General features: G+C 41.9%; 1 protein-coding gene across 1 annotated transcript in view; it reads left to right on the forward strand.

Annotated features, from left to right (window-relative positions):
* rsph3 (radial spoke head 3) overlaps positions 1–21,480 on the forward strand; it is a 53,051-nt gene extending 31,571 nt beyond the window's left edge. The window contains exons 4-8 of the mRNA XM_063055182.1: positions 1,674–1,819; positions 4,413–4,616; positions 6,005–6,167; positions 10,648–10,734; positions 18,513–21,480. Coding sequence (XP_062911252.1) covers positions 1,674–1,819; positions 4,413–4,616; positions 6,005–6,167; positions 10,648–10,734; positions 18,513–18,616 — 704 coding nt within the window. The 3' untranslated portion in view covers positions 18,617–21,480. The remainder of the gene's footprint in view (positions 1–1,673; positions 1,820–4,412; positions 4,617–6,004; positions 6,168–10,647; positions 10,735–18,512) is intronic.
* Positions 21,481–26,372: the final 4,892 nt, after the last annotated feature.

Genomic DNA, 26,372 nt, shown 5'->3' on the forward strand with positions numbered 1-26,372 from the left:
GCAAAGGAGGATGAGAGGTGACTTGATAGATGTGTACAAGATGATAAGAGGCATAGAATGGGCAATCAGAGACTTTTTCACATGGTGAAAATGACTAATATGAGGGACATCATTTTAAGGTGATTGGAGGAATATATAGGGGAGATGTCAGAGGTAAGGTTTTTTTACACAGAGTGGTGGTACGTGTAACACTCTGTCAGGGATGGTGGTAGAGGTAGATACATTAAGAACATTTAAGAGACTCTTAGATAGGCACATAAGGAATGGAGGGCTATATAGGAGGAAAGGGTTAGATTGATCTTCGAGTGGGTTAAAAGGTTGACACAACAAGGGCCAAAGGGCCTGTACTGTGCTGTACTGTTTCCTGTTCTTTCACTACACCTGAAGTACTGGTACAGTTTATGTCGCCCTGCTCAAGAACAAATGTACTTGCTATAGTGGCAGTGCAGTACATATTCATGAGAGTGGGCACAGGATGCCAAATTTGCCATAATAGGAGGGTCTGAAAAGATTGGGTTTGTATTACTTATTGTTTGAAGAATAAAAGGAGATCTTATCAAAAGTTGAGAAATAGCTATAGGCTCAACAGGCCAGATTGGGGGAGGAGGACGCTTCCCCTGACTGAGTTGTCTGTGGTCTGGGAGACAATTTGGGAATTTTGGAACCTTGATCATAACTGAGTGTGATTAATGTTTGGAATATGGAGGCTCAGTCATTGAGTCCATTCAAAGCAGACCGATAGATTTCCAGATATTAAGGGAATTAGGGACATGGGGATAGAGCTGGAAAAAGGTGCTGAGGTAGAAGATCAGCCATGATCTTGATAAATGGTGGAGCAAGCTCAGAGTGTCAGATGGCCCACTCCTGCTCTGTTTCTTATGTTCTTATTTCTGATATTCATGAGGGTATTGTAACAAACCTTGTGGTACATTGACTGAAAAGTTTGTCAGTGGGAGTTACTGATGCATCATTAGGAGTTCTTTTTTCTCCCTCCACCTCACTTGGCCCTTCCATTTCTGGGATGGGTCCCACACATAAGGACAAATCAGCTAACTTAAAATTACTGAGGACGAAGTGGTTCTCGAAATAAATCTTTTATCCATAATTTACTTCAGAACAATCCCATCCATCCAATTCCCCATCTCCTTATTTACTTATGCCTTTTGCAGCTATTTTCTTTCACATGCTCAGAAACTCCACTTGTTTTAATCTTGGTGTCGACGAAGGGTTTCGGCCTGAAACATCGACTGCACCTCTTCCTACAGATGCTGCTTGGCCTGCTGCGTTCACCAGCAACTTTGATGTGTGTTGCTTGTTTTAATCTGGTGTTTGTAAACAGATTTGAGCTTCAACCCCCTGCTTGTAGTGATCTGATTCAGTGTTGTAACATCAACAGAACGACCACAACCAGTAGTCTAGTCTTGAAAAGACAGCATGCAAGCTTTCCAATAGCTCCTAAATGTGTATACATGTTGATGTTGGTCAAAGTCATGGATAGGTTCATTTCTGATGCCTGTTATAACCACAATCATGAATTGATAATTAAGTAATATTTACATGGGAGAATGAAAAAACTGATGTGATGAGACAGGCCCTGATATGAATACTAAGCTTGCAACAATATTAACATTTATAAAAGATTTAAGGTAAATTTTTATGTCTATACTGATTAGAATTGTACTTGGAAGAACTCAGCGACCGAATAGAAGAAGTCGATGTTGATACTCAAACAGATGCATTTTTGGATAAACCCTCAACACCCCTTTTTATCCCTGGAAAATCAGGCAAGGATGTGGCCACACAGATCGAAGATGGAGAGGTATATTATACATAGTATGGAGAGTGTATGTTTGCACATGTGGTTTAGTGTTGGTCAGTTAGTGTACTGCACCAGTTGGTGTTTATAAATAAGTTTTGTCTTTTACGAAGTAAATTGTTAACTAAGTGTGAAGGTGGAAATCATGTTAAAATTGTTTAACAAGTGGAGATCTGGCATGAGTGTTGGAGTGTAAGTGAAAATGTTTTTAAGATTATCACCCCGATATGGTCGTAAATAATTTGCTTTGACAAAATCAGTCCAAATCTAAAGTATAGCAATAATAACTGATGATTTCTTTCCTGTCTGCTCAAGCTTCAAATTGTCAGTTTATCATCTTGTAACTGCCAAAGTGTTTGTCCACCATGGGGCTTCTGGTTTCTCAGACTTAGTGGAAATGCTCCACCACACTATATTCTCACCATGTCTGCTGTAAAAAACTACAGATGAGCAGGATTGTGTAGCTTCAGATGCTAACTGGTAAATAACTTTAACAGAAGACCACAAACAGCTTTACAAGCCCTGATTGTCCAACTTCATTGCTACATTTCTGATTTTCCTTTTAAAAATTTGTCATCTTGGCTGGCAAAGAACTGTTAGTTCCATCTTTAAAGGAAAAGTCATTAATCAGGATAGCCAACTCAGTAGTAATAGCAATACAAGCCAACTAGGTATTGAAGCACACACTTCAAACATGATAGTGGTCTTTGAAGCTCCATACTTTCTACTTGTAGGTTCACAGCGACAAACATGAACATTTAAATTCAGAGGCATTGTGAGTGATGATGGTCGTTATTTCCTGGAATAAGAACATGGGGTAAACCCCGCTGTAGTCAGCAAGCCTATTTATTTTCATAGATCTATTTTCAGCTTTGTTCAGTAATATATTTCTATCGTCTCCCTCTATTTGCACCTCCACAGCAGACAAATCAACTGTGAGCAGCAGCAGTTCATCATCTTCTCTTAGACAGCACCAACAATATTTGCATCAGCTGGATTCACCTGGTCTCCACCCTATAATCCACCATTCGCTTCAATTTGAGACCTGTTTGTTTTTTCACCTTTCCCAGTTCTAATGAAGATCATTAACCTGTGATATTGACTATTTCGCCGGAACAAATGCTGTCTGACCTGCTGTGCATTTGCAGCATTTTCTGGTTTCATTTCAGCAATGCATTTAATTACCTCAAAATAATATACAGCATTTACTCAAATGTCCCTAACTGCTCTTTTCCCGTAGTTCTGTGGGTGTTGGGATCAGGTCAACTGTTCCCAGTTTACAATGGGGCAGGTGTGTACGTAGTTTACAGTGGGATAGGTGTGTACGTAGTTTACAGTGGGACAGGTGGATTAAGCCATCTGTTCCCAGTTTACAGCAGTACAAGCATGTACATAGCTTACAGTGGGACAGGTGTGTACATAGTTTATAGTGGGACAGGGATGTACGTAGTTTACAGTGGGACAGGTGTGTACATAGTTTATAGTGGGACAGATATGTACGTAGTTTATAGTGGGACAGCTGTGTACGTAGTTTATTGTGGGATAGGTGTGTACATAGCTTACAGTGGGACTGGTGGATCATACCGGTTGTTCCCAGTTGACAGAAGGACGATTCTGTGTGTTGTCCCCAGAAGAGTTGATTCCAGCCAATGATTTCCCATTTATCCTGGAAATGCAAGATTTAGCCAGCATTTCCTTCCTTATCTTAAAAATCATGTAACCACTGATCCCCATCCCTGATCTTTGAGCTCAACTCTTGTTTAGCCAATGTTATTTTCTCGTTTGACAAGGGACAACTAAGACTGGTAGATCGTAAGTAGTACTATCAAGCAGTTTGGTGGAGTTTAATAGGCTTTTACATATGAATATGAATGGAATGGAGGGATAGGGATGATAAACAGCAGGAGGACATTTTATATGAATCATCATCAAGGTCGGCACAACACAGTGAGCCGAATGGCATGTTCAGTGCTATGTTGAATACAGTTAGTGTTATAGGTCAGAGACCCTTAATCAGAGCAAATTCGACTCTGCCACTTCCCCGTCCACAATCCACAATCAGTTCCTTGGTCTTGAGGACATTAAGTGTGAGGTTGTTGTCTTGACCCCACTCAACTAGCTGGTCTCTCTCACTCTTGTATCCTCTTTGTTGCCAACTGAGAGTCTATCAGCAGTGGTGTCATGGGCAAATTTATAGATGGCATTTGAGGTGCACCTGTTGATAACCTACTCATCTGTTTTCTGAGAAAGGAAGACAGCTCAGATGTCTTGGTCAGAAGGCCTCATCATGAGAGACAGAGAAACTGAGAAAAGGGAATGGTATTCTTGCAAGTGACGGAGTGGGAGAAGCTACAGTTGAAGTAATGGAGGGTTTGTAGCAGATGTTGGTGGATAATCTGTTTCCTCAGGTGGAAACAGAGAGAGAGAAAAAGAAAAGGGAGACAGGTATCCAAGAAAGATGGACCAAGTGAATCTGAGGGGAAGGTGGAATTCGGTTAGTGAAGTTGATAAAATTGGTGAGCTTCACACAAGGGCAAGAAGTGGCACCAGTTATGTTGCATTAACTGCTGCTGATTGAAGTCTCTTCTTTTTGCAGCTCTTTGACTTTGACATTGAAGTGAAACCAATGCTGGAAGTGCTGGTGGGGAAAACCATTGAACAAGCCCTTCTGGAGGTTTTGGAAGAGGAAGAGTTGATGAATCTACGTGTTCTCCAACGTGACTTTGAGGAGGTTCGCAATGCAGAGCTTGCAGAAGTACAGCGCATGGAAGAAAGGGAGAGACGTTACAGGGAGGAAAAGGTAGGGTCACTTCAGGTGAAGACTGGATGAAGAAGATCCCCTTTAGTTCTTTTAGTTCTTTAGTTCTGTTGCCTCTTGTTCTAAATTTATGTCTTTTAGTTTTATATCCTCAAATATGGAGAAACGTTTCCTGCAGTCTACTTTATCTATAACCCACACAATTTTACATACCTCAGTCATGTCCCTCTTAACTCCCTCCTTTCCAGGAAGAACAGAGCCAGCCTCACTTGTCTCTACTCATAAGTCAAAAGCTTCTTTTCAGGTAATATCTTGGTGGATCTCCTCTGCAACCCTCCTGTGCTATCACATTCTTCCTGTAGTATGGTGACCCGAACTATACACAGTACTCTAGCTGTGATCTGACTAATGTTTAATAAAGTTTGAGAAATACGTCCCTACTCTTGTATTCAGTGCTCTGACTAATTAAGGCTGGTATCACGTGTGGTTGCCTTAACCACATTGTCAACAGGCACACCTAAAGGAGGGCTCAACTGCCATCTATAAATTTATCATCAACACTAATGTTGTTGGTAGAATCTCATATGGCAACAAGGAGTGAGGGAGATCAGCTGGTTGAGTGGTGTCACAAGACAACCTCACAATCAGTGTCCACAAGACCAAGGAATTCATGGAGAGGAAGTTGGGAGAACACACCAGTTGTCATTGAGGCGTTAATGGTGACAAGGGTAAGCAGCTTCAAGATCCTGGGCATCAACATCTCGGAGGATCTATCCTGGTCCCAACACATCAATGCAATCACAAAGAAGGCATGCCAGCAGTTCTACTAACAAATTCATTTAAGAATTTGAGGAGATCTGGTATGTCACCAAAAACTCTTACAAATTTGATGTACAGGAGAGAGCATCTGACTGGTTGTATCAAAGCCTAGTATGAAGGCTGAGATGTACATGATTGCAAGAGACTGCAGAGGACTATAGACTTAACCAGCTTCATTATGGGCACAACCCTCCCCTCTACCAAGGGTCATTCAAGGTGCAATGCCTTGAAGTATGTTCCTGCTGATGTTGTTTATCTGTTGACACTCCAAGTTGATGCTCAGAATGTGAAAAACTTACTCCTGGTTTGTTTTCTCTCCCTTTCAGGAAGTAATTATTTTCTGTGTTTCACCCACTATCAAGGAATTTTGATATAAATCTGTGCCCCAACATAATGATGTCACTCAGTGTTATATGCTGTGTCATTATGATGCAGGCAATCATGGTCTCACGACGATGAATGTTCCTGGCAAAGCTCTCAGTGTTATGCCACTAGGGTTCGCAAAATGTTTGTAAAATCTCAAATAATCCTGACAAATGTCACTCCCTTTGGTCTATATCCCGTATTAGAACTTTTACAATGAAACTGGTGTCTATTGTGGTACTTTGCAGAAACGCCGCATGTTACAGCAGCAAGAAGTGTTGAAGAAAGAGAAAGAAACTTCAGACAAGATTGCAGCACGTGCATTTGCCCAAAATTATTTGGCTGATCTAATTCCTGCCGTCTTCAGTACACTTCGCAATAATGGCTACTTTTATGACCCTGTGGAGAGAGGTTTGTCTTGATTATATTTTACAGTTACGTATATCTTGGCAATAAATAGATTTAGTCAGTGCTTCAGAATTCACTTCATGCTCTGAGCATTTTTGCTTATACCATTGCTCTTGGCTCTCCTGTATATTCTGCATTCAGACCATAAGATCATAAATTCACGCTCTGATTAATCAAGAATCTATCAAACTGTGCCTTGACTTGGCCTCTGGAGCCGCCTGTAACGTTCTGTACTGCCTACTCAATATCAAGCCAACATTCTCCCTGAGGTATAAACATTTTCTTCCATTAATGATTATTGCTCATTCCTTATTTCTCATTGCTAGTCTATGGTATCCCACTAATCATTCCTTGTCACAAACAGTCCACTTTCTCCCTCCAAAGCAACTTCCTACTGTGTCCAAAATGGGATTAAAAGTTCAATCACAAACAAGAGAAAATCTGCAGATGCTGGAAATCCAAGGAACACACACAAAAAAAAAGTACGATGTATGTTTTGAGCCACGGCCCTTTGGTAGGACTAGAGAAAAAAAAGATGAGTAGATTTAAAAGATGGGCGCTCCCCACCATTTAAATCTACTCCTCATCTTTTTTCCTCCAGTCCTGCTGAAGGGTCTTGACCCAAAACGTCGCCTGTGCTTATTTCCATAGATTCTGCCCGGCTCCTGAGTTTCTCCAGCATTCTGTGTGTGTTGCTTAAAAGTTCCACCCCAAGTCACTATACAATGAGACTTTAAGATTCTCGCTTGTATACCTTTGATGTTTCAGTGTTTGCATCCTTGCATCCATCGTTGTTTCCATTAAAATGATTACATTTAATTTAAAAAGATCCTCATCCCTGCTCTTTAAGTGTATGAATTACAAATCTGAATGTCCGTAGTAGACAATTAATCATCACCATATCAGAAGAGATTGATGCTCCTTTGGTGATGATCTGGCCACAGGAGTGGTACCAGAAGATTGGAGGGTGGCAAATCTTATTCCTTTGTTTAAAAAAAAGTAATAGGTACAATCCTAGGATTTATAGACCATTGAATCTCACATCAGTGGTAGACAAACTGTTTGAGAGGATTCTTAGAGAAATAATTTTCAAGCATTTGGAGAAGCAAAGTCTGATTAGAGATAGTCAGCAACGCTTTGTGAGGGGCAGGTCATACCTCAGCAGCCTGACTGAATTATTTGAAGAAATAACAAAACAAGTTGATGAAGATAGAGTAGTTGATGTGGTGTATATGGATTTTAGTAATATGTTTGATATGGTTCCTTGTAGTAGACTCATTCAGCAAGTCAGGAGGTATGGGATCCAAGGAAACTTAGCTGTGTGGATTCAGAATTGACTTCAGAAGACAGAGTGATTGTAGATGATGCTTATTTTGCCTGGAGGTTGGTGACCAGTGGTATTCCACAGGGATCTGTTCTGGAGCCCTGCTCTTTGTGATTTTTATCAATGACTTGGATGAGGAGGTGTAAGTTTGTAGATGACATGAAGATTGGTGATGTTGTGTTTAGTGTTGTTACAAAAGGACAGACAAGATGCAGAGCTGGGTTGGAAAGTGGCAGATAGTGTTCAATACAGGAAAGGTGGAACTTTGAAGGCAGAATACATTGTTAATGGCGTGGAGGATCAGGAGGATCTTAGCATCCACATCTATATATCCCTCAAAGTTGCCGCACAGTTGTTAGGGTGGTTAAGAAGGCATGTGATGTGTTGGCCTTCATTAGTCGGGAGATTGAGTTCAAGAGCAGTGAGGTAATGTTGCAGCTCTATAAAACTTGGAATATTGTGTTTAGTTCTGGTTGTCTCATTATAGGAAGATTGTGAAAGCTTGGGAGAGGGTGCAGAGGAGATTTACCAACATGGCGCCTGAATTAGAGAGCATGCCTTATGAGGAAAGGTTGTGCGAGCTAGTGTTTTTCTCCTTGAAGCAAAGGAGGATGAGAGGTGACTTGATAAGCATATGTAAAATGAAACGAGGCATTGATATGGTGGATAGACAGGGTCTTTTTCTAAAAATGGAAATGACTGATAAAATAGAACATAATTTTAAGTTGATTAGAGGAAAGTATGAGGAGGATGTTGGAGGTAGTTTTTCACATAGGGTTTTTGGTGCATGGAATGCGCTGCTAGGCTGGTGGTAGAGGTGGGCATTTAAGAGACTCATAGACAACCATATGGGTGAACGAAAAATGGAGTGCTATGTGGGAGGGAAGGGTTAAATTGATTTTAGAGTAGGCAAAAAGGGTTGCCACAGCATCAAAAGCCACAAAGCTTGTACTATTCTACATATGTATGTATATTTGCCTAGATCCAAAGAGCTCTCCTGTACGCCTAGCTAAAATTGCTTGCTCTTCTTGAGTCTTGCTGGGATGTATAGGTACCCCAACCAGCACCTATGCACTCGCACCCTCTCCATTACACTGTTGAATTTCACCCTGAGACAGAGGTTCCCAACCTGGGCTCCACAGACCCCTTGCTTAATACAGGATATAAAAAAGTTGGCAATCCCTGCTCTAAGTGGGTCACTTCCATAATGTGGCCATCACATTGAGTTCCAATACCTAAGAGGACACTAAGCACCCCACCATTGTTCACCTGTGAATTTAAATGCTTGGGATTTTCTGATGAACTGGTAACTGAATAATTGATTAATTTCTTCATTTGCTTTTAATTCCAAGTTTGGAGACTAATTGTAACACTTCTGTGATATTGGTGAAGATCTTTGAACCAAGGACCAATCTGTGTGTGGCTTTGTGTCATAACAGTGCATGTTCTCATAAAGTATAGTAAATTTGACAATCTGGCATGTTTAGAAACTTGATGGCGGTTTAGCAGATTTTCTGGTCTAATTAATGTTATTCCTGTTAATATATAAACATTTTTTCTACCTAGTATTTCACAAGTATTTCCTTAACTTCCCAAGTAAGTTTAAAGGGATCACAGCAAAAAGGACCTGGTCAGTTTAAAAGGGACTTTGCCAATGGAGTCCCAGTATATCGCACAGGAGTGTGGGAACTAGGGTCCTAGTGATTTGGCTGGGAATGTGGGAACCAGGGTAGCACAGCCCATACAGTTTTGTGAGCCAGATTCTGAGCCACAGGATTTTTGAACAAGTGGGTAGCAGATTATCAGAGTTTTACTGTGTTCAGCAAAACAAGAGATCGCATTTTCTGATGTACATTCGCGAATCCCAAATGCTAGCTGTTTCTCATTCTATGGATGCTATTTGGGACGCTGAGTTTTTCTAGCACTTTCTGTTTCTGTTTCAGATTTTCCAGTATTTGTAGTTTTCTTGAATTTCAAGAGAAGATGTGGTTAACCCCACTTTGCCTAGCTTCTATTTTCACTTGAATTTGAAATCACTTTTACAAATAATGAAAAGGACTGTAATTCATCAAGTCCCTTAACATTGAGAAAGTTATAATCTTTTCTGTTTAGGAGTCCATTCCCATTTGTAGAAATGAATAGTTATTTGGTGCCATTAGGCACAATTTTGTGCTGCTGATTGATCAAAGTGACTCTTGTAGTTACTAGAACAACAATATTAAAAGCAAATCACTGGAAAATGGTCACAAGACCATCCATTCTGCTCACTTTGTGCACTAAATTAGATCACTTAAAAGTAATGTTGCTACATACAGGGATGACTTATATTTTTCTTCACACTGCACTAGTACAAACAGGTTCTTCAGGTTTTCATAGAAGAGTTTTGAATGAAGATGCTCAAATCCTTCCATGTCCAGCATTTTCTTTTAATATATAGAATGAAAGAAGAAATACCTTTGTGCTCTTACCTGCATTCCTAAAACTGAAAATAATCCTCGATTACCACTCCTCTTCCCCAGTCATTAGGGTACAGTATATTGACAGTGACATCTTGGAGGAACTCAGTGAATCGAGCAGAAACTATGGAGGGAAATGGATAGACAGATAGTCAACGTTTCAGGTCAAGACCCTTTAGCTGGATGGCCCAGATGATTCACCAGTCCAAATGTAGGGCTTCAACCTAAAACATTGACTGTCCAATTACTGTCCTTGATAGATGCTGTCTGAGTTGCTGAGGTCCACTAGCTTTTTCCATTTTCTCCAGATTCCAACATCTGCAGTCTCCTGTGTCTCAGTGAAACTTTTAATTTGTATTCATCACCATCTGCTTGTGAGTTATGACATCCTTCACTAACATGGGAGAGAAGGATGGACGTGGAGCATTTAACGCCTTAAGATCAAAAGTGGCACAGAAAGATCTGCCTTTTTCAATTCATTCGCTTCTTGCAACTCATGACACTGTCAGGCTAAACTTTGAGAAGGAAGTCATCCAGATTTTTACTTGGGTGGAAAGTAACCAACACAACCATGCTGATTTGTTGGTATTTGTGTATTTTAGTAAATAACTGTTTTAAATTATTAAGTATTTTCTTAATTTCCAAGGCTTGCTCCTTTATTTTCTAACAAACTGGAGTTTCACATAACTGTTCATTTTATTAGATGTGGAGAACGTATTCCTGCCCTGGCTGATGGGAGAGGTAAAGAAAACGATGGACAAGAAAATTTTGGGAAGGACAATGTTGGACAGTAAGTACCTGGTCTATAACAATTCCTTGGAATTATAATACCATGAGCAAGTTGGTACATGGCAAAAGTAATCAAAAGGGACTTGGTGTAGAAGCTAAAGGTTCTTGGGGCACTAACACCACTTTGGAAAAGAGGGAGCTGTTCTATTAATTTAGGCTTCATTTGCATTTGGAAGGAACCAATTCTCCAGCAAATTTAATAACTGGGGCAATGGATATGGACTTAACCTAAGTGGGAAGGGTTTAATTGATGGTTTCTGGTGATTGGAAATTTGGAAAATTAAAGAGGAAGAGGCAATGAGTAATACAGTACAGCAAAGTGAGCAATAAAATCTAAAGGCTGCTAGGAAAGAACAGTGAATGCACATTGAACCCATGAACAGCACCTCACTACTTTAAAAATAGTTTTGTACTACTTAATTTAGCTAATTAATATATATATGCCAGTGATATTAAATATGATTTTGATTCTGATATAAAAATCTTTCATAGTTATTGCATTGCCCCTCCATTTACAGCTAGAGCAGGGAAAATAGTACAAAGCCAAAACTGACGGCTCTTTATCTGAGCGTACACAGCATTTGTAACATGGTTGGTGAATCAATTGCTTATACAGAACAAAAATGAACATGTCTTCATGCAAGGTGTTCCAGACTCCAACCACCAGTGAAAAAAAATCCTCTCAGGTCACATCTGAGCCTCGTCCCTCACTACATATATTTAGGGCACAGTTTGAGATGTAGGGGTTACGGGGAAAGGGAAGTAGGTGGAGCTGGGACTAAGGCAACTCAGCTATGATCTTATTGAATGGCAGAGCAGGCTCAATAGGCCAAATGTTGTATGTTCGCACACCGTAAGCCTATGCCCTCTTAGACACTTCCAACACAGGAAAAAGATTATTACTACACAATGTATTATCTATCCTCTCATAATTTGATTGGGTCACCCCTCATCCTCCTCTGCTCCATGGAAAATAAACTGAGTCCATCGAATTTCCTCTTACAACTGCAATGCTCCAATCTAGGTAAATCTTGGTGAATCTCCTCTGAACTTTCCCCAACGCAATCATATCCTTCGTATATGAGATGATCTGAATTGCACACAATACTTCAAGTTAGAACCATAGAAACTACAGCACAGAAACAGGCCTTTTGGCCCTTCTTGGCTGTGCCGAACCATTTTCTGCCTAGTCCCACTGACCTGCACACGGACCATATCCCTCCATACACCTCCCATCCATGTATCTGTCCAATTTATTCTTAAATGTTAAAAAAGAACCCGCATTTACCACCTCGTCTGGCAGCTCATTCCATACTCCCACCACTCTCTGTGTGAAGAAGCCCCCCAATGTTCCCTTTAAACTTTTCCCCCCTCACCCTTAACCCATGTCCTCTGGTTTTTTTCTCCCCTTGCCTCAGTGGAAAAAGCCTGCTTGCATTCACTCTATCTATACCCATCATAATCTTATATACCTCTATCAAATCTCCCCTCATTCTTCTACGCTCCAGGGAATAAAGTCCTAACCTATTCAACCTTTCTCTGTAACTGAGTTTCTCAAGTCCCGACAACATCCTTGTAAACCTTCTCTGCACTCTTTCAACCTTATTTATATCCTTCCTGTAATTTGGTGACCAAAACTGAACACAATACTCCAGATTCGGCCTCACCAATGCCTTATACAACCTATCATAACATTCCAGCTCTTATACTCAATACTTTGATTAATAAAGGCCAATGTACCAAAAGCTCTCTTTACAACCCTATCTACCTGTGACGCCACTTTTAGGGAATTTTGTATCTGTATTCCCAGATCCCTCTGTTCCACTGCACTCCTCAGTGCCTTACCATTAACCCTGTATGTTCTACCTTGGTTTGTCCTTCCAACGTGCAATACCTCACACTTGTCTGTATTAAACTCCATCTGCCATTTTTCAGCTTATTTTTCCAGCTGGTCCAAGTCCCTCTGCAGGCTCTGAAAACTTTCCTCACTGTCTACTACTCCTCCAATCTTTGTATCATCAGCAAATTTGCTGATCCAATTTATCACATTATCATCCAGATCACTGATATAGATGACAAATAACAATGGACCCAGCACTGATCCCTGTGGCACACCACTAGTCACAGGCCTCCATTCAGAAAAGCAATTCTCTACTACCACGCTTTGGCTTCTTCCATTGAGCCAATGTCTAATCCAATTCACCACCTCTCCATGTATACCTAGCAACTGAATTTTCCTAACTAACCTCCCATGCGGGACCTTGTCAAGGGCCTTACTGAAGTCCATGTAGACAATATCCACTGCCTTCCCTTCACCCACTTTCCTGGTAACCTCCTCGAAAAACTCCAATAGATTGGACAAACATGACCTACCATGCACAAAGCCATGTTGACTCTCCCTAATAAGTCCCTGTCTATCCAAATGCTTGTAGATTCTGTCTCTTAGTACTCCCTCCAATAACTTACCTACTACCGACGTTAAACTTACTGGCCTATAATTTCCCAGATTACTTTTCGATCCTTTTTTAAACAACGGAACAACATGAGCCACTCTCCAATCCTCCGGCACCTCACCTGTAGACAGCGACATTTTAAATATTTCTGCCAGGGCCCCTGCAATTTCAACACTAGTCTCCTTCAAGGTCCGAGGGAACACTCTGTCAGGTCCCGGGGATTTATCCACTTTAATTTTCCTCAAGACAGCAAGGACCTCCTCCTTTTCAATCTGTACAGTTTCCATGATCTCACTACTTGTTTCCCTTAATTCCATAGACTTCATGCCAGTTTCCTTAGTAAATACAGACGCAAAAAACCTATTTAAGATCTCCCCCGTTTCCTTTGGTTCCGCACATAGCCGACCACTCTGATCTTCAAGGGGACCAATTTTATCCCTTACAATCCTTTTGCTCTTAATATACCTGTAAAAGCTCTTTGGATTATCCTTCACTTTGACTGCCAAGGCAGCCTCATGTCTTCCTTTAGCCCTCCTGATTTCTTTCTTAAGTATTTTCTTGCACTTCTTATACTTCTCAAGCACCTTATTTACTCCCTGCTTCCTATACATGTCATACAACTCCCTCTTCTTCTTTATCAGAGTTGCAATATCCCTTGAGAACCAAGGTTCCTTATTCCTATTCACTTTGCCTTTAATCCTGACAGGAACATACAAATTCTGCACTCTCAAAATTTCTCCTTTGAAGGCTTCCCACCTACCGATCACTTCCTTGACAGAGAACAACCTATCCCAATCCATGCTTTTTAGATCCTTTCTCATTTCTTCAAATTTTTTAAAATTATAAAGTTATTATAAAGTTGGAGTGCATAACATCTCAACTTTGTGCCTTAGTCAATGAAAACAAGACTTCCACATGCTTTCTCACTACCTCATCACCTACACTGCCACTTTCCCTCTGTTCATCAACATTCCTCTGGATCCTACCATTTGTTGCCTATGTCCTATAATTACCTCACTTGTGTCTTGATTAAATTCCATCTGCCACTGCTCCGTCCAATTCTCCAGCTGATCTATATCATGCTGTAGCCTTGGACAATTTTCTTTGCTATCTACAATCCTATCAGTTTTCATATAATTTGCAATCTTACTAATCATACCTCCAACATTGATAACTAACTCATTAATATACAGTATATCACAAACATCAGAATGGCCCAGCGCTGATCTCTGTTGTACGCCACTGGTCATAGAGATCCATTCAGAAAGCGGCACTCCACCACCACACCCCACCCTTTTTACCAAGCCAATTTTGGATCCACTTTGACAGCCTGCTTTGGATCCAATGAGCTCCATTCTACCATGCCGGACCATATCAAATGTCTTACCTCAGTCCATGGAGACAACATCTACCTTATCCTCCTCATCAATATGCCTGATTACCTCAAAAATTCAATTAAGTTTGTTAAACAGTCTTTCCCATAAACCAAGCCATATTGACTATCCCTAATCAATCCCTGCTCTTCCAAGTGACGATAAATGCTGTATTTTCCATTTTTTTTGTAATAGTTTCCTTACTGCTAATGTAATACTGACTCACCCATAGTTATCTGGCTTATCCCTCTGTCATTCTTGCATACAGAATTTAATTTTGGACTTTCAGAAGGCCTTTCACAAGGTACCATTTCATTAAATAAAATTGGTGCTTATGGTTTCAGCATAATAAACTGACATGGGTTGAGTAGTGGTTAGCAGATAGAAGACAGAGAGCAGGATTTTTTTTAGAGTCTGGAAAGCCTTCAACAAGGTCCCGCGTGGGAGATTAGACAAGAAAATTAAGTCGTTTGGCATTCAGGATGAGGTAGTAAATTAGATTAGACATTGGTTTTGTTGGAGAAGCCAGAGATTGGTAGTAGATACTTGCTTCTTGGACTAGAGTCCTGTAACTAGTGGTGTACAATGATGGGTCCATTGTTGTTTGTCATATATATCAACAATCTGGAACCTAATGTGGTAAACTGGATCAGTAACTTTGTGGATGACACCAAGATTGTGAGTGTAGTGGACAATGAGGAAGGCTATCAAAGCTTGCTATAGCATCTGGACCAGCTACAGAAATGGGCTGAAAAATGGTAGATGGAATTTAACACAAGTGTGAGACATTGTTTATACTTTGGAAGGACAAACCAGAGTAGGACTTGCACCACTGTTCCCTCTAAGCTGTGCAGGTGTACACAGTAATTGAAATGCTCCTGCACACATAGCATTTGTTGCCGCGTAGCTGGAATTTTTTTCATATAATGTTAATATAATTCTAAAATAATGATTAATAATTTTGAAATCTATGGTAATATAATTGTGAAGTACCCTGTAATTAATTAGGTGTTAAAAAATCCATGAATTTTCTAATTAATAAAGTACCACAACCTTTACTTTGAAACATTTTAGAGCTTCACTGTACGTACGTGGCCAGAGTTTCAATTACAACACTGTTACAGATTGTAACAATAAACACAGAATGGAAGTCGGCAGCTCATGGTTAATAAACCACTGGTCTGCTGAACACCAATGATGTTTAGTCAATATTCATAGTATGCATATTAGAAAAAAAAATTAAAGTGCTACAGGCCTTGTAAAAATTTCCTGCTCAGAGCAGTGAATAAAATTATCGGGAACTTTGACTTACACAATGAGCGGTTGGGCACTGAGGAGTACAGTAGAACAGAGGGATCTGGGAATACAGATCCGTACTTCCTTGACAATGGCACCACAGATAGATATAGTCATAAAGAGAGCTTTTGGCACATTGGCCTCCAAAATCAAAACAATGTGCACAGGAGTTGGGATGTTATATGAAGTTGTATAAGACGTTGGTGAGGTCTAATTTGGATATTGTATTCGGCACTAGTCACTGACCTACAGGAAAGGTGTTGAAAAAGTGCAGAGAAAAATTACAAGAATGTTACCGGGACTTAAGGACATGAGTTATAGGGAAAGGTTAAATAGGTTATGACCTTCTGTCCTAGAGCGTAGGTGAATGAGGGGGGATTTGACATAGGTATACAAAATTATGAAGGGTGTAGATAGGGTAAATGCAAGCAGGCTTTTTCCACTGAGGTTGGGTGAGACTAGAACTAGATGCCATGGGTTAAGGGTGAAAAGTGAAATGTTTAAGGGGAACATGAGGGGGAATTTCTTCACTCAGAGCGTGCTGAGAGTGTGGAACGAGTTACCAGCAGAAGTGGTGGAAGTGGGTTTGATTTCAACATTTAAGAGAAATTTGGATAGGAACATGAATGGGTGGAAATACATCTTTACCAAAGGAGGTGAGGAGCTCTCCTACCCTCCGCTATCCTGCAGGTCACCCTTTGGCAAGGTGTTGTACTTGCTTAGCCCTCCCAATCAGGGTCATGTGAAGCCATGGTTGCAGGTGGTGAATGGTCGTATGAGCAGCTGGTGCATACCACAATTCTTGGTTGTGCAACCACAGACACCAGGCAGACAGTCTCTGAAGAGTATAGATAATGACATCACCCATCTTGTAAAGACACTGCCCAGAAGAAGGCAATGACAAACCACTTCTACAGACAAATTTGCCAAGAACAATCATGGTCATCAGCTGAGAGAGGTATGGAGGGCTACAGTCTAAGGGACTAAGCAGATTAATAGTTTGGCATGTAGCTGGGCCAGAAGGCCTGTTTCTGTGCTCTAATTTGATATGAATTCTGTGAGGTTTCAGGGGCTATAAGTAGGTTAAGTCAATGTGCAGTCACACATATAATGGAATATAATGTGGTAAAATGTGAAATAATCCACCTACGTAGAAAAAATAGAAGGACTTGAGTACTTTTTAACTGATGAGAGATTGAAAGGTGTTGGTGTTCAGAGAGGCCTGGGTGACTTTGTACCCGGATCTTTGAGAGTTAACAGGTAATCAGGTAGTACAGCAAGCAATCAGGAAGGCAAGTGATCTATTGGAAGAAAATTGGAATTCAATGATAGAGGTATCTTGATTCCATTACTTAGAGCCCTTGTGAAACTGCAGTGTGTACAGGTCTTTTTGTTTGCCTACCAAGGGAAGGATATATTTGTAAGAGAGGGAATACAATAAAACATTACCAGATTGATTCCTGGGTTGGCTAGTTAGCCTTATGAGAGTACATTAACCTGACTGGACTTGTACTCTATTAACTTTAGAGCAATGAGATGTGATCTCATTGAAACATACAAAATCCTTCTGTGGCTTTTCAAGGTAGGTACAAGAATTATGTTTCCCTTGGCAGGGATGCCGAGAACCAGCGAACCCTTGGAATTTTCTGTCAAGAGACATAAGTTCATGTGTGTGGCCTGAGGCACTGGTGCTTTTTCTCATTGCCTACTTCTTCCTTCCCACCATACGCCTCAACCGTCCCCTGACCCTCTCAACCCTAGCCTTCCTCATCCCTGAATCACTTCCCTTTCAGTAACCACCATCCAATTGCAGGTCTTCTCACCAGTCCCACGGACCACATTGCTACTGCCTTTAAACCCTTGACTACCCCGGGTACATCATGTTCCGCAACATCATTCCAAAAACCCCACAGCAGTACTGCTGTACTATGTCCTGTAACCCGAAACACTCCAATACCCTCACTGTGCTCTCAACCACACTCCAGTCCTTGATGTCTGCTCTGCTCAGACTGTAGGGTGCATTCTCTTTGCTGGTAACTTGAGTGAACTGAAATGTTTGCTGCCACTTGCTTTTATCAACACCTCTACATCCTAACTCAACTGATATCCACTCTTATGTCAGTCTCCACAGCCTTAAGTGACTTCACATCGTTTTAATTATGTATCTATTTATGAACATTTTTGACATTCCCTTTTATGTTGCCTGCTGATGTTTTCTTATAGCCTCTTTGATTAATAAAAAAGTCAATAGAAACCAATAGACCTTGCAACAATGCACTTTTTAGATGTGCATAATCCTTCTCCAGTACTTAAGAAGGGACTTACTTTTGATTTTTATTCATTTATTTGAGATACAGTACAGTAACAGGCTCTTCCATCCCAATGAGCTCATGCCGCCCAATCACACCCGTGTGACCAATTGGAACGTGGGAGGAAACCGAGCATCCAGAGGAAACCCAGACATCCACGGGAAATCATGCAAACTCCTTACAGACCGTGGTGGAATCATTCCCAGGTTGCTGTCAGTGTAACAGCATTACGCTAACCACTAGGCCACTGTGCCTTAGTGTTCCCATACCTTGAAACAGTCGTGGCAGAGTTCAGTTTTTCTGGAGAAAAGTCAATTACTAACTAAGCGTTTGTCTCTTGCTTTGCAGTACTTCTTCGTGATGTAGCAAGAAATAGAAACCAGTTGTTCAGACACACGGAAACTAGTGGGACAAGGGACATATTTGGTAATGAAGGAATGACAGAAATTTGAGATTTTCTGTTTATTAAACAGTTCTTTTTGATTAATAAACCATAAATCTATGATTAAATTAAATAATTACTATATTTTTGCCTCATATTCCTTCATTCAGTTTTCTTCCTTATTAATTAAAAGTGTTTTAGTTTAAGCAAACTTCAGATAACAAGAGAACAAGAGCAGGGTTACATAGAAAAATAGAAAACCTACAGCACAATACAGGTCTTTCGGTCCACAAAGCTGTGCTGAACATGGCCTTACCTCAGAAATTACCTAGGGTTACCCATAGCCCTCTATTTTTCTAAGTTCCATGTACCTTTCCAGGAGTCTCTTAAAAGACCCTATCGTATCTGTCTCCACCACTGTCGCCGGCAGCCCATTCCACGCACTCACCACTCTCTAGATAAAAAACTTAACAACCACTGAAGTAAGACTCACTGGTCTATAACTTCCTGGGCTATCTCTACTTTTTTTCTTGAATAAGGGAACAACATCTGCAACCCTCTAATCCTCCAGAACCTCTCCCATCTCTGTTGATGATGCAAAGATCATCGCCAGAGGCTCAGCAATCTCTTCCTTCACCTCCCACAGTAGCCTGAGGTACATCTCATCTGATCCCAGAGACTTATCCAACTTGATGTTTTCCAAAAGCTCCAGCACATCTCCTTCCTTAATATCTACATGCTCAAGTTTTTCAGTCTGCTGTAAGTCATCCCTACAATCGCCAAGATCTTTTTCCGTAGTGAATACTGAAGCAAAGTATTCATTAAGTACCTCTGCTGTCTCCTCCAGTTCCATACACACTTTTCCACTGTCACACTTGATTGGTCCTATTCTCTCACGTCTCATCCTCTTGCTCTTCACATACTTGTAGAATGCCTTGGAGTTTTCCTTAATCCTGTCCGCCAAGGCCTACTCATGGCCGCTTCTGGCTCTCCTAATTTCATTCTAAAGCTCCTTCCTGCTAGCCTTATAATCTTCTAGATTTCTATCATTACCTAGTTTTTTGAACCTTTCGTAAGCTTTTTCCTTCATGACTAGATTTACAACAGCCTTTGTACACCACAGTTCCTGTACCCTACCATCCTTTCCCTGTCTCACTGGAACATACTATGCAGAACACCACACAAATATCCCCTGAACATTTGCCACATTTCTTTTTTATGTTTCCCTGAGAACATCTGTTTCCAATTTATGCTTCCAAGTTCCTGCCTGATAGTCTCATATTTCCCCTTACTCCAATTAAACACTTTCCTATCTTGTCTGTTCCTATCCCTCTACAAAGCTATGGTAAAGGAGATAGAATTGTGATCACTATCTCCAAAATGCTCTCCCACTGAGAGATCTGACACCTGACCAGGTTTATTTCCCAATACCAGATCAAGTACAGCCTCTCCTCTTATAGGCTTATCTACATATTGTGTCAAGAAGCCTTCATGAACACACCCAACAAACTCCACCCCATCTAAACCCCTGTCTCTAGGGACATGCCAATCGATATTTGGTAAACTAAAATCTCCTGCCACAACAACCCTGTTATTATTGCACCTTTCTAGAATCTGTCTCCCTATGTGCTCCTTGATGTCCCTGTCACTATTGGGTGGTCTATAAAAAACACATAGTAGAGTTATTGACCCCTTCCTGTTCCTAACTTCCACCCACAGAGACTTTGCGGACAACCCCTCCATGACTTCCTACTTTTCTGCAGCCGTGACACTATCTCTGATCAACAGTGTCATGCTCCCACCTCTTTGCCTCCCTCCCTGTCCTTTCTGAAACATCATAGCTCCAAGTACTGATCCACACTCTAAGCTCAAACACTTTGTTCCTATCTTGTCTGTTCCTATCCCTCTACAAAGCTATGGTAAAGGAGATAGAATTGTGATCACTATCTCCAAAATGCTCTCCCACTGAGAGATCTGACACCTGACCAGGTGTCAGATCTCTCCTTGCATTAGAATAGACAGATCTCAAACCATCGGTCTGAGTGCGTCCCTTCTCTATCACCTGCCTATCTTCCCTCTCGCACTGTCTCCAAGCTTTCTCTATTTGTGAGCCAACTGCCTCTTCCTCCGCCTCTTCAGTTCGGTTCCCAGCCTCCAGCAATTCTAGTTTAAACTCTCTCCAATAGCCTTTGCAAACCTCCTCGCCAGGATATTGGTCCCCCTGGGATTCAAGTGCAACCCGTCCTTTTTGTACAGGTCACGCCTGCCCCAAAAGAGGTCCCGATGATCCAGAAATCTGAATCCCTGTCACCGGCTCCAATCCCTCAGCCACACATTTATCCTCCACCTCATTCTATTCCTATACTCACTGTCACGTGGCACAGGTAGTAATCCTGAGATTACTAATTTTGTGGTCCTGCTTCTCAACTTCCTTCCTAACTCCCTGTAGACTGTTTTCAGGACCTCCTCCCTTTTCCTACCTATGTCGTTGATACCAATATGTACCACAAACTCTGGCTGTTCTCCTTCGCTCAACATGTCATGGACGCGATCAGAAACATCCTGGACCCTGGCACCTGGGGGGCAAACTACCATCCGTGTTTCTTTCCTGCGTCCACAGAATCGCCTGTCTGGCACCCTAACTATAGAGTCTCCTATCACTGCTGCCATCCTCTTCCTTTCCCTATTAGCCAATGGGTGGTTATGTATCGTTTTGTTTTCGGATACCATGCTGTATGATATGACTGTGGACTGAGTTTTGGCGGGGAGTCGGAGGAGAGACGAGGAGGACCGCGGATGTGCGGAGAGGCTCCGGTCGATCACTAAGGGTGGTCCCGAGCCGTGAGCCGATGGAATTCGGGTGGTCGTCTGAAGTCGAATTGAGCTCCAACGGTAGCGCGCGAAGAACTTGGACTTTGGACTTTGATAAGTGTTGGCGCCTTTTTTTCATTACTTTCCTCTCTGTATCAAATGTATATTAATGTCATAGAATTAGTAATATCTATAAAGTGTATTTGTTAAAATTTACTGGGTGTGCTGGCTGATGATTGATGTTGTGATTGATTCGGGTGGCCACCAACCCTGTGGGGAGTGTTGAGGTGGGTGCTGGGCTGGATTTCCCCCAGACATACACGAGCCAATATAACGGAACGTTACACACGTTTTAGACAGGCAGGAGGGAGTAGCTCTTGGAGTCCTCAGCATTGTCTCTGGATCACATCAAGATTCATGGCATCGATCAGACATAATAAACCACTTTCTGACTAGCACCATCTGTCAGAAGCGAATGACTTGCTGTTCCTCCATATTAATGAACATTTGAAAGAATCAATGAAAGTAACAAGGTGAAAGGGTTACTCTGGGTGTAAATCTTTGATGTCCATCACCAGCACTGACTTGGGAGCACCACCATAGACCGAGGTGGTGGTTGCTGCTGGACTGGGTCTGCAACAGGTATCCAATGAACCAACAAAGGGGTTAAATCTACTTGACCTCATCCTCACCCCTCTACCTGCAACCAGTGTTTCTACCCACAGTAGAAGGACCACTGCACAGTCATTGTAGGGACACCTCCCTTCTGTTGTGTGGCACTACAGTCACGCTAACAAGCCAGCGTTTATCGTCCATCCTAAAATGCCAGCACAAAACTGAGCATCTATGAGGTGTTGTGGAGCACCAGCAATGGACGTGTCCACCACCTTGACCTGTAACCTTGTAAGCCAGTACATCCCTCACCTTACCTTCAGAACCAGTCTTGGTTCAATGAGGGGTGCAGAAGGACATGCTGGGAGCAGTACCGGGTACAAGTAGAAATGAGAACCAGGTCTGTGGAATTGCGACACAGAATCGCATGCGTGTCAAACTCCAAAAGATCAGCCTGTAATAGGTAGAGCTAAATGGTCTCTCAACCAGGGGTGATGCTTCAGTCATAACCAGAGACTCCCAGAACATAGAGTCATAGAGTAATAGAGCATGGAAACAGGCCTTATGGCCCAACTGGTCTGCACGGACCATAGCATCCTCCCTGCTAGTCCCGGTCGCCTGCATTTGGCACATAACCTTCCTGACCCTTCCCCCTCCACATACCTATCCATATGCCTCTTAGATGTTGCAATTATACCTGCATGTCCATCCTCAGAGTCCAGCAAGTGAATGCTAAAGTAAAGGCTGAAGCACTGTTGGTCACGTTCAGTAGGTGACCCATCCTTACTTCTGGGATGCACATCATAACAGAAGGCAGCTTTCAGCTAATTCAGTGTCAGGAAAGAGCTCAGAGCTCTGGATACAGGAAGGGCTATGGAATGACACATCTTGACTGTGGAGCTGAAGACCTGCACTCTAAAACTAATCGTGCCTCTAGCCAAGCTTTCCCAGTACATTTGCAACACTGGCATCACTGTGACCACTGGAAAATTCCTCAGCTATGTCCATTTTATAAAAAAACAGAACAAATCTGGCAAATTACAACCTAATCAGCAAAGAGAAGGAAGGGGCTTTTGCCCGTGCATCAAGCAGCATAACCTGGCAATAACTGTTCACCAAAGCCAAATTTGGGTTTTCTGGTACCACAGCTAGAGACCCCATCACAGCCCGGGTCCAATTAAGAACCAATTAGTTAAAATTCCAGTGGTAAGGGAAGTGACTGGCCTTTACAGAGAGGCAGCAGCTCGGCAAGTGTGGCTTCAAAGAGCTATGGTCAAACTGAAGTCAGTGGGTATCAAGGGGAAGACAGTAATGATTAGAGTCATTTCTCAAAGGGGTTTTATCAGTTGAAGGTCAATTATCCCAGCCCTTGGACATCACTTGTAGGAATGCCTCGGGGTGGTGTTCCAGGCCCAACCATTTTCAGCCACTTCATCAATGAACTTCCTTCCAATATCAAATTAGATGTGGATATTTGCTCTTAATTGCTCAACGATTAATTCCATTCACAACTCCTCTGCAAATGAAGCAACATGTATCTGTTTACAGGAGGGTACAGGAAACATTCCGGTATGGGGTGTGGAAAAGTGCCAGGCATCTTCAACAAGAGAAAGTCCTCACCTACCGTTACATTTAAATGGCAATACAGTTGCTAAAACACAGAAATTCAACTGAACCAGCCACGTGGCTACAAATCCAGGTCAGAGACTGGGTATCCTGAGGTAAGAAACTCACTTCCTGACACCATTTGGACTTTCCACCATCTACAAGCATGGAGTAGGTTTTAGCCTGCGTGACTGTGGTTCTGACAACACTTGGGAAGAGCATTGCCTACCAGGACAAGACATTATGATTTATTGTACCTTCCACTGACACGAACGTCCATTCCCTTTAGCATCAGCACACAGTGACTGCAGTGTGTACCATCTCTAAACTGTGTCATAAAGTCAAAGAACACTCCAGCACAGAAACAGGTCTTTTGACCCACATAGGCCATACTGAACTATTACTTGGCCTAGTTCCATCAACTGCACCCAAACCATAGCCCTCCATACCCTCCCATCCATGAACCTATCCAAATTTCTCTTAAATGTTGAAATTGAACCTGCATCCACCACTTCCACTGGCAGCTCCTTCCACACTCTCACCACCCTCTTGAGTGAAGAAGATCCCCCTCATATTCCCCTTAAACATCTCATCTTTCATCCTTAACCCATGACCTCTAGTTCTAGTCTCACCCAAACTCGGTGGAAAAAGCCAGCTTCCATTTACCCATCATAATTTTGTAATCCTCTGTCAAACCTCCTTTCATTCTCCTATGGTCTAGGGAATAGTCCTAAACTGTTCAACCTTTCCCTATAACTCATGTCCTCACCTCCTGGCAAAAATCTTGTGCCCTTTCTCTGCACTCTTTCAATGATATTGCTATTCTTCCCGTTCCTGAACTGCACGCAACACTCCAGATTAGGCCTCACCAGCATCTTGTACAACGTTAACATAACATCCCAACTCCTGTTCTCAGTACTTTGATATATGAAGGTCAATGTACCAAAAGCTCTCCTTACAACCCTATCTATCTGTGACGACACTTCCAAGGAATGATGGACCTGTATTCCCACATCCCTCCGTTCTATGTACTCTTCAGTGCCCTACCGCTCACTGTGCAGGTCCTACCTTGGTTTGTCCTCCCAAAGTGCGACACCTCAAACTTATCAGCATTAAATTACATCTGCCATTTTTCAGCCCATTTTTCCAGTTGGTCCAGATCCCACAGCAAACTTTGATATCATTCCTCGTTATCCACTATGGCCCCAACCTTGGTGTCACTGATCCAATTTACCATATTATCATACAGATCACTGATATAGATGACAAACAACAACTGAACCAGCACTGATGTCTGTGGTCTGCCACTATTCACAGGCCCTGGGAATTTATCCATCCTAATTTGCCTCAGGATAGCAAGCACCATTTCCTCTGTAATCTGTATATGGTTCATGACCTCACTACTGTTTTGCCTCACCTCTATATACTCTGCGTCTATCTCCCGAGTAAATACAGATGCAAACAATCCAGTTAAGATCTCCCTCACTGCCTTCAGCTCAGAATCAGAATCCTTTATTATCGCCAAGTATGTGGACACATACAGGGAATTTGATGCCGGTTTCCCTGAGCTCTCGCTGTACAGAATCAAAAAGCAAACAAAACAATAGTGCAAATAATCGTGAACTATATACAAAGAGGTATACCTGTGTATGTACAGGTGGATTTGGTTTATAATAGACTAAAATTCAAGTGTTCATAAGACTGATGGCATACGGAAAGAAACTGTTCTTGTATCTATTTGTCCTGGCATACAGTGATCTAAAGTGCCTACCAGAAGGAAGGAGTTGGAACAGGTGATGTCCAGGGTGTGATGGGTCTACAATGATGCTGCTTGCTCGCTTCCTGACTCTAGATGTATATAAGTCCTGGATCGAGGGCAGCTTCACACCAGTAATCCTTCCTGCAGCCCTGACGGTTCTTTGGAGTCTATTCTTGTCTTGTTTGGTAGCTGATCCAAACCCACAGTGATGGACGAACAGATTATTCCTGAATAGAATTGAATCAGCAGCTCCTGAGGCAGGTTGTACTTCCTGAGTTGAACCTCTGCTGAGCCTCTGTGCTTAGATAAGCACTCTGATCTTCAAGACTGAGTGTGCTAGATGACTCTAACAGCACCTCCTAAGCCTGGGATTTTTGCTGCCAAGGAGGACGGCAACAGGTGCAGGGAAAGCACCCTCCAGAGTTAATGACAGGTGAGGGACTAGGCTGCAGTGGAATGTAGGAAGATGCAGTTGATGTGACTCGTATGCATGCCCCAAGTGTTCCCCTATGTTTTTAGAGGAATATGGCATACAATGTACACCATCATTAAATTGCTAAATTTACATCCTGGAACTCCCTCCCCAATAGCATCTTTACCAGAAGGACCGCTGTGGTTGAGTAGGTGGTTTGCTATCTTCCTCACCAGCGCAATTAGGAATGAACAACATCTACTTGCCTTACCAGTGACAGCTTCATGCTGTTAATCTAAAACGTTACATCATAACAAGTCATCAGAGTTATAGGAGTAATACAGTGACCTAGGCTAAGGATCTATAGGGTGCAGTTTTGATAGCCCAGCCACTTACAGTCAGTGGCCACTTTATTAGGTACCTCCTCTACCTAATAAAGTAGCTCCTGGATGTCCGTTCTGGACTTCTGCTACTGTAGCCCATCCAATTCAAGGTTTGAAGTTTTGTCTGTTCGGGATGCCCTTCTGCACACCACTGTTATTTGAGTTGCTGTGGCCTGTCCGTCAGCTTGAACTAGTCTGGCCATTCTCCTCCGACCTCTTTCATTAACAGAGCATTTTTGCTCAC

This window comes from Mobula hypostoma, chromosome 8 (assembly GCF_963921235.1).
Source record: "Mobula hypostoma chromosome 8, sMobHyp1.1, whole genome shotgun sequence".
Taxonomy (NCBI): domain Eukaryota; kingdom Metazoa; phylum Chordata; class Chondrichthyes; order Myliobatiformes; family Myliobatidae; genus Mobula; species Mobula hypostoma.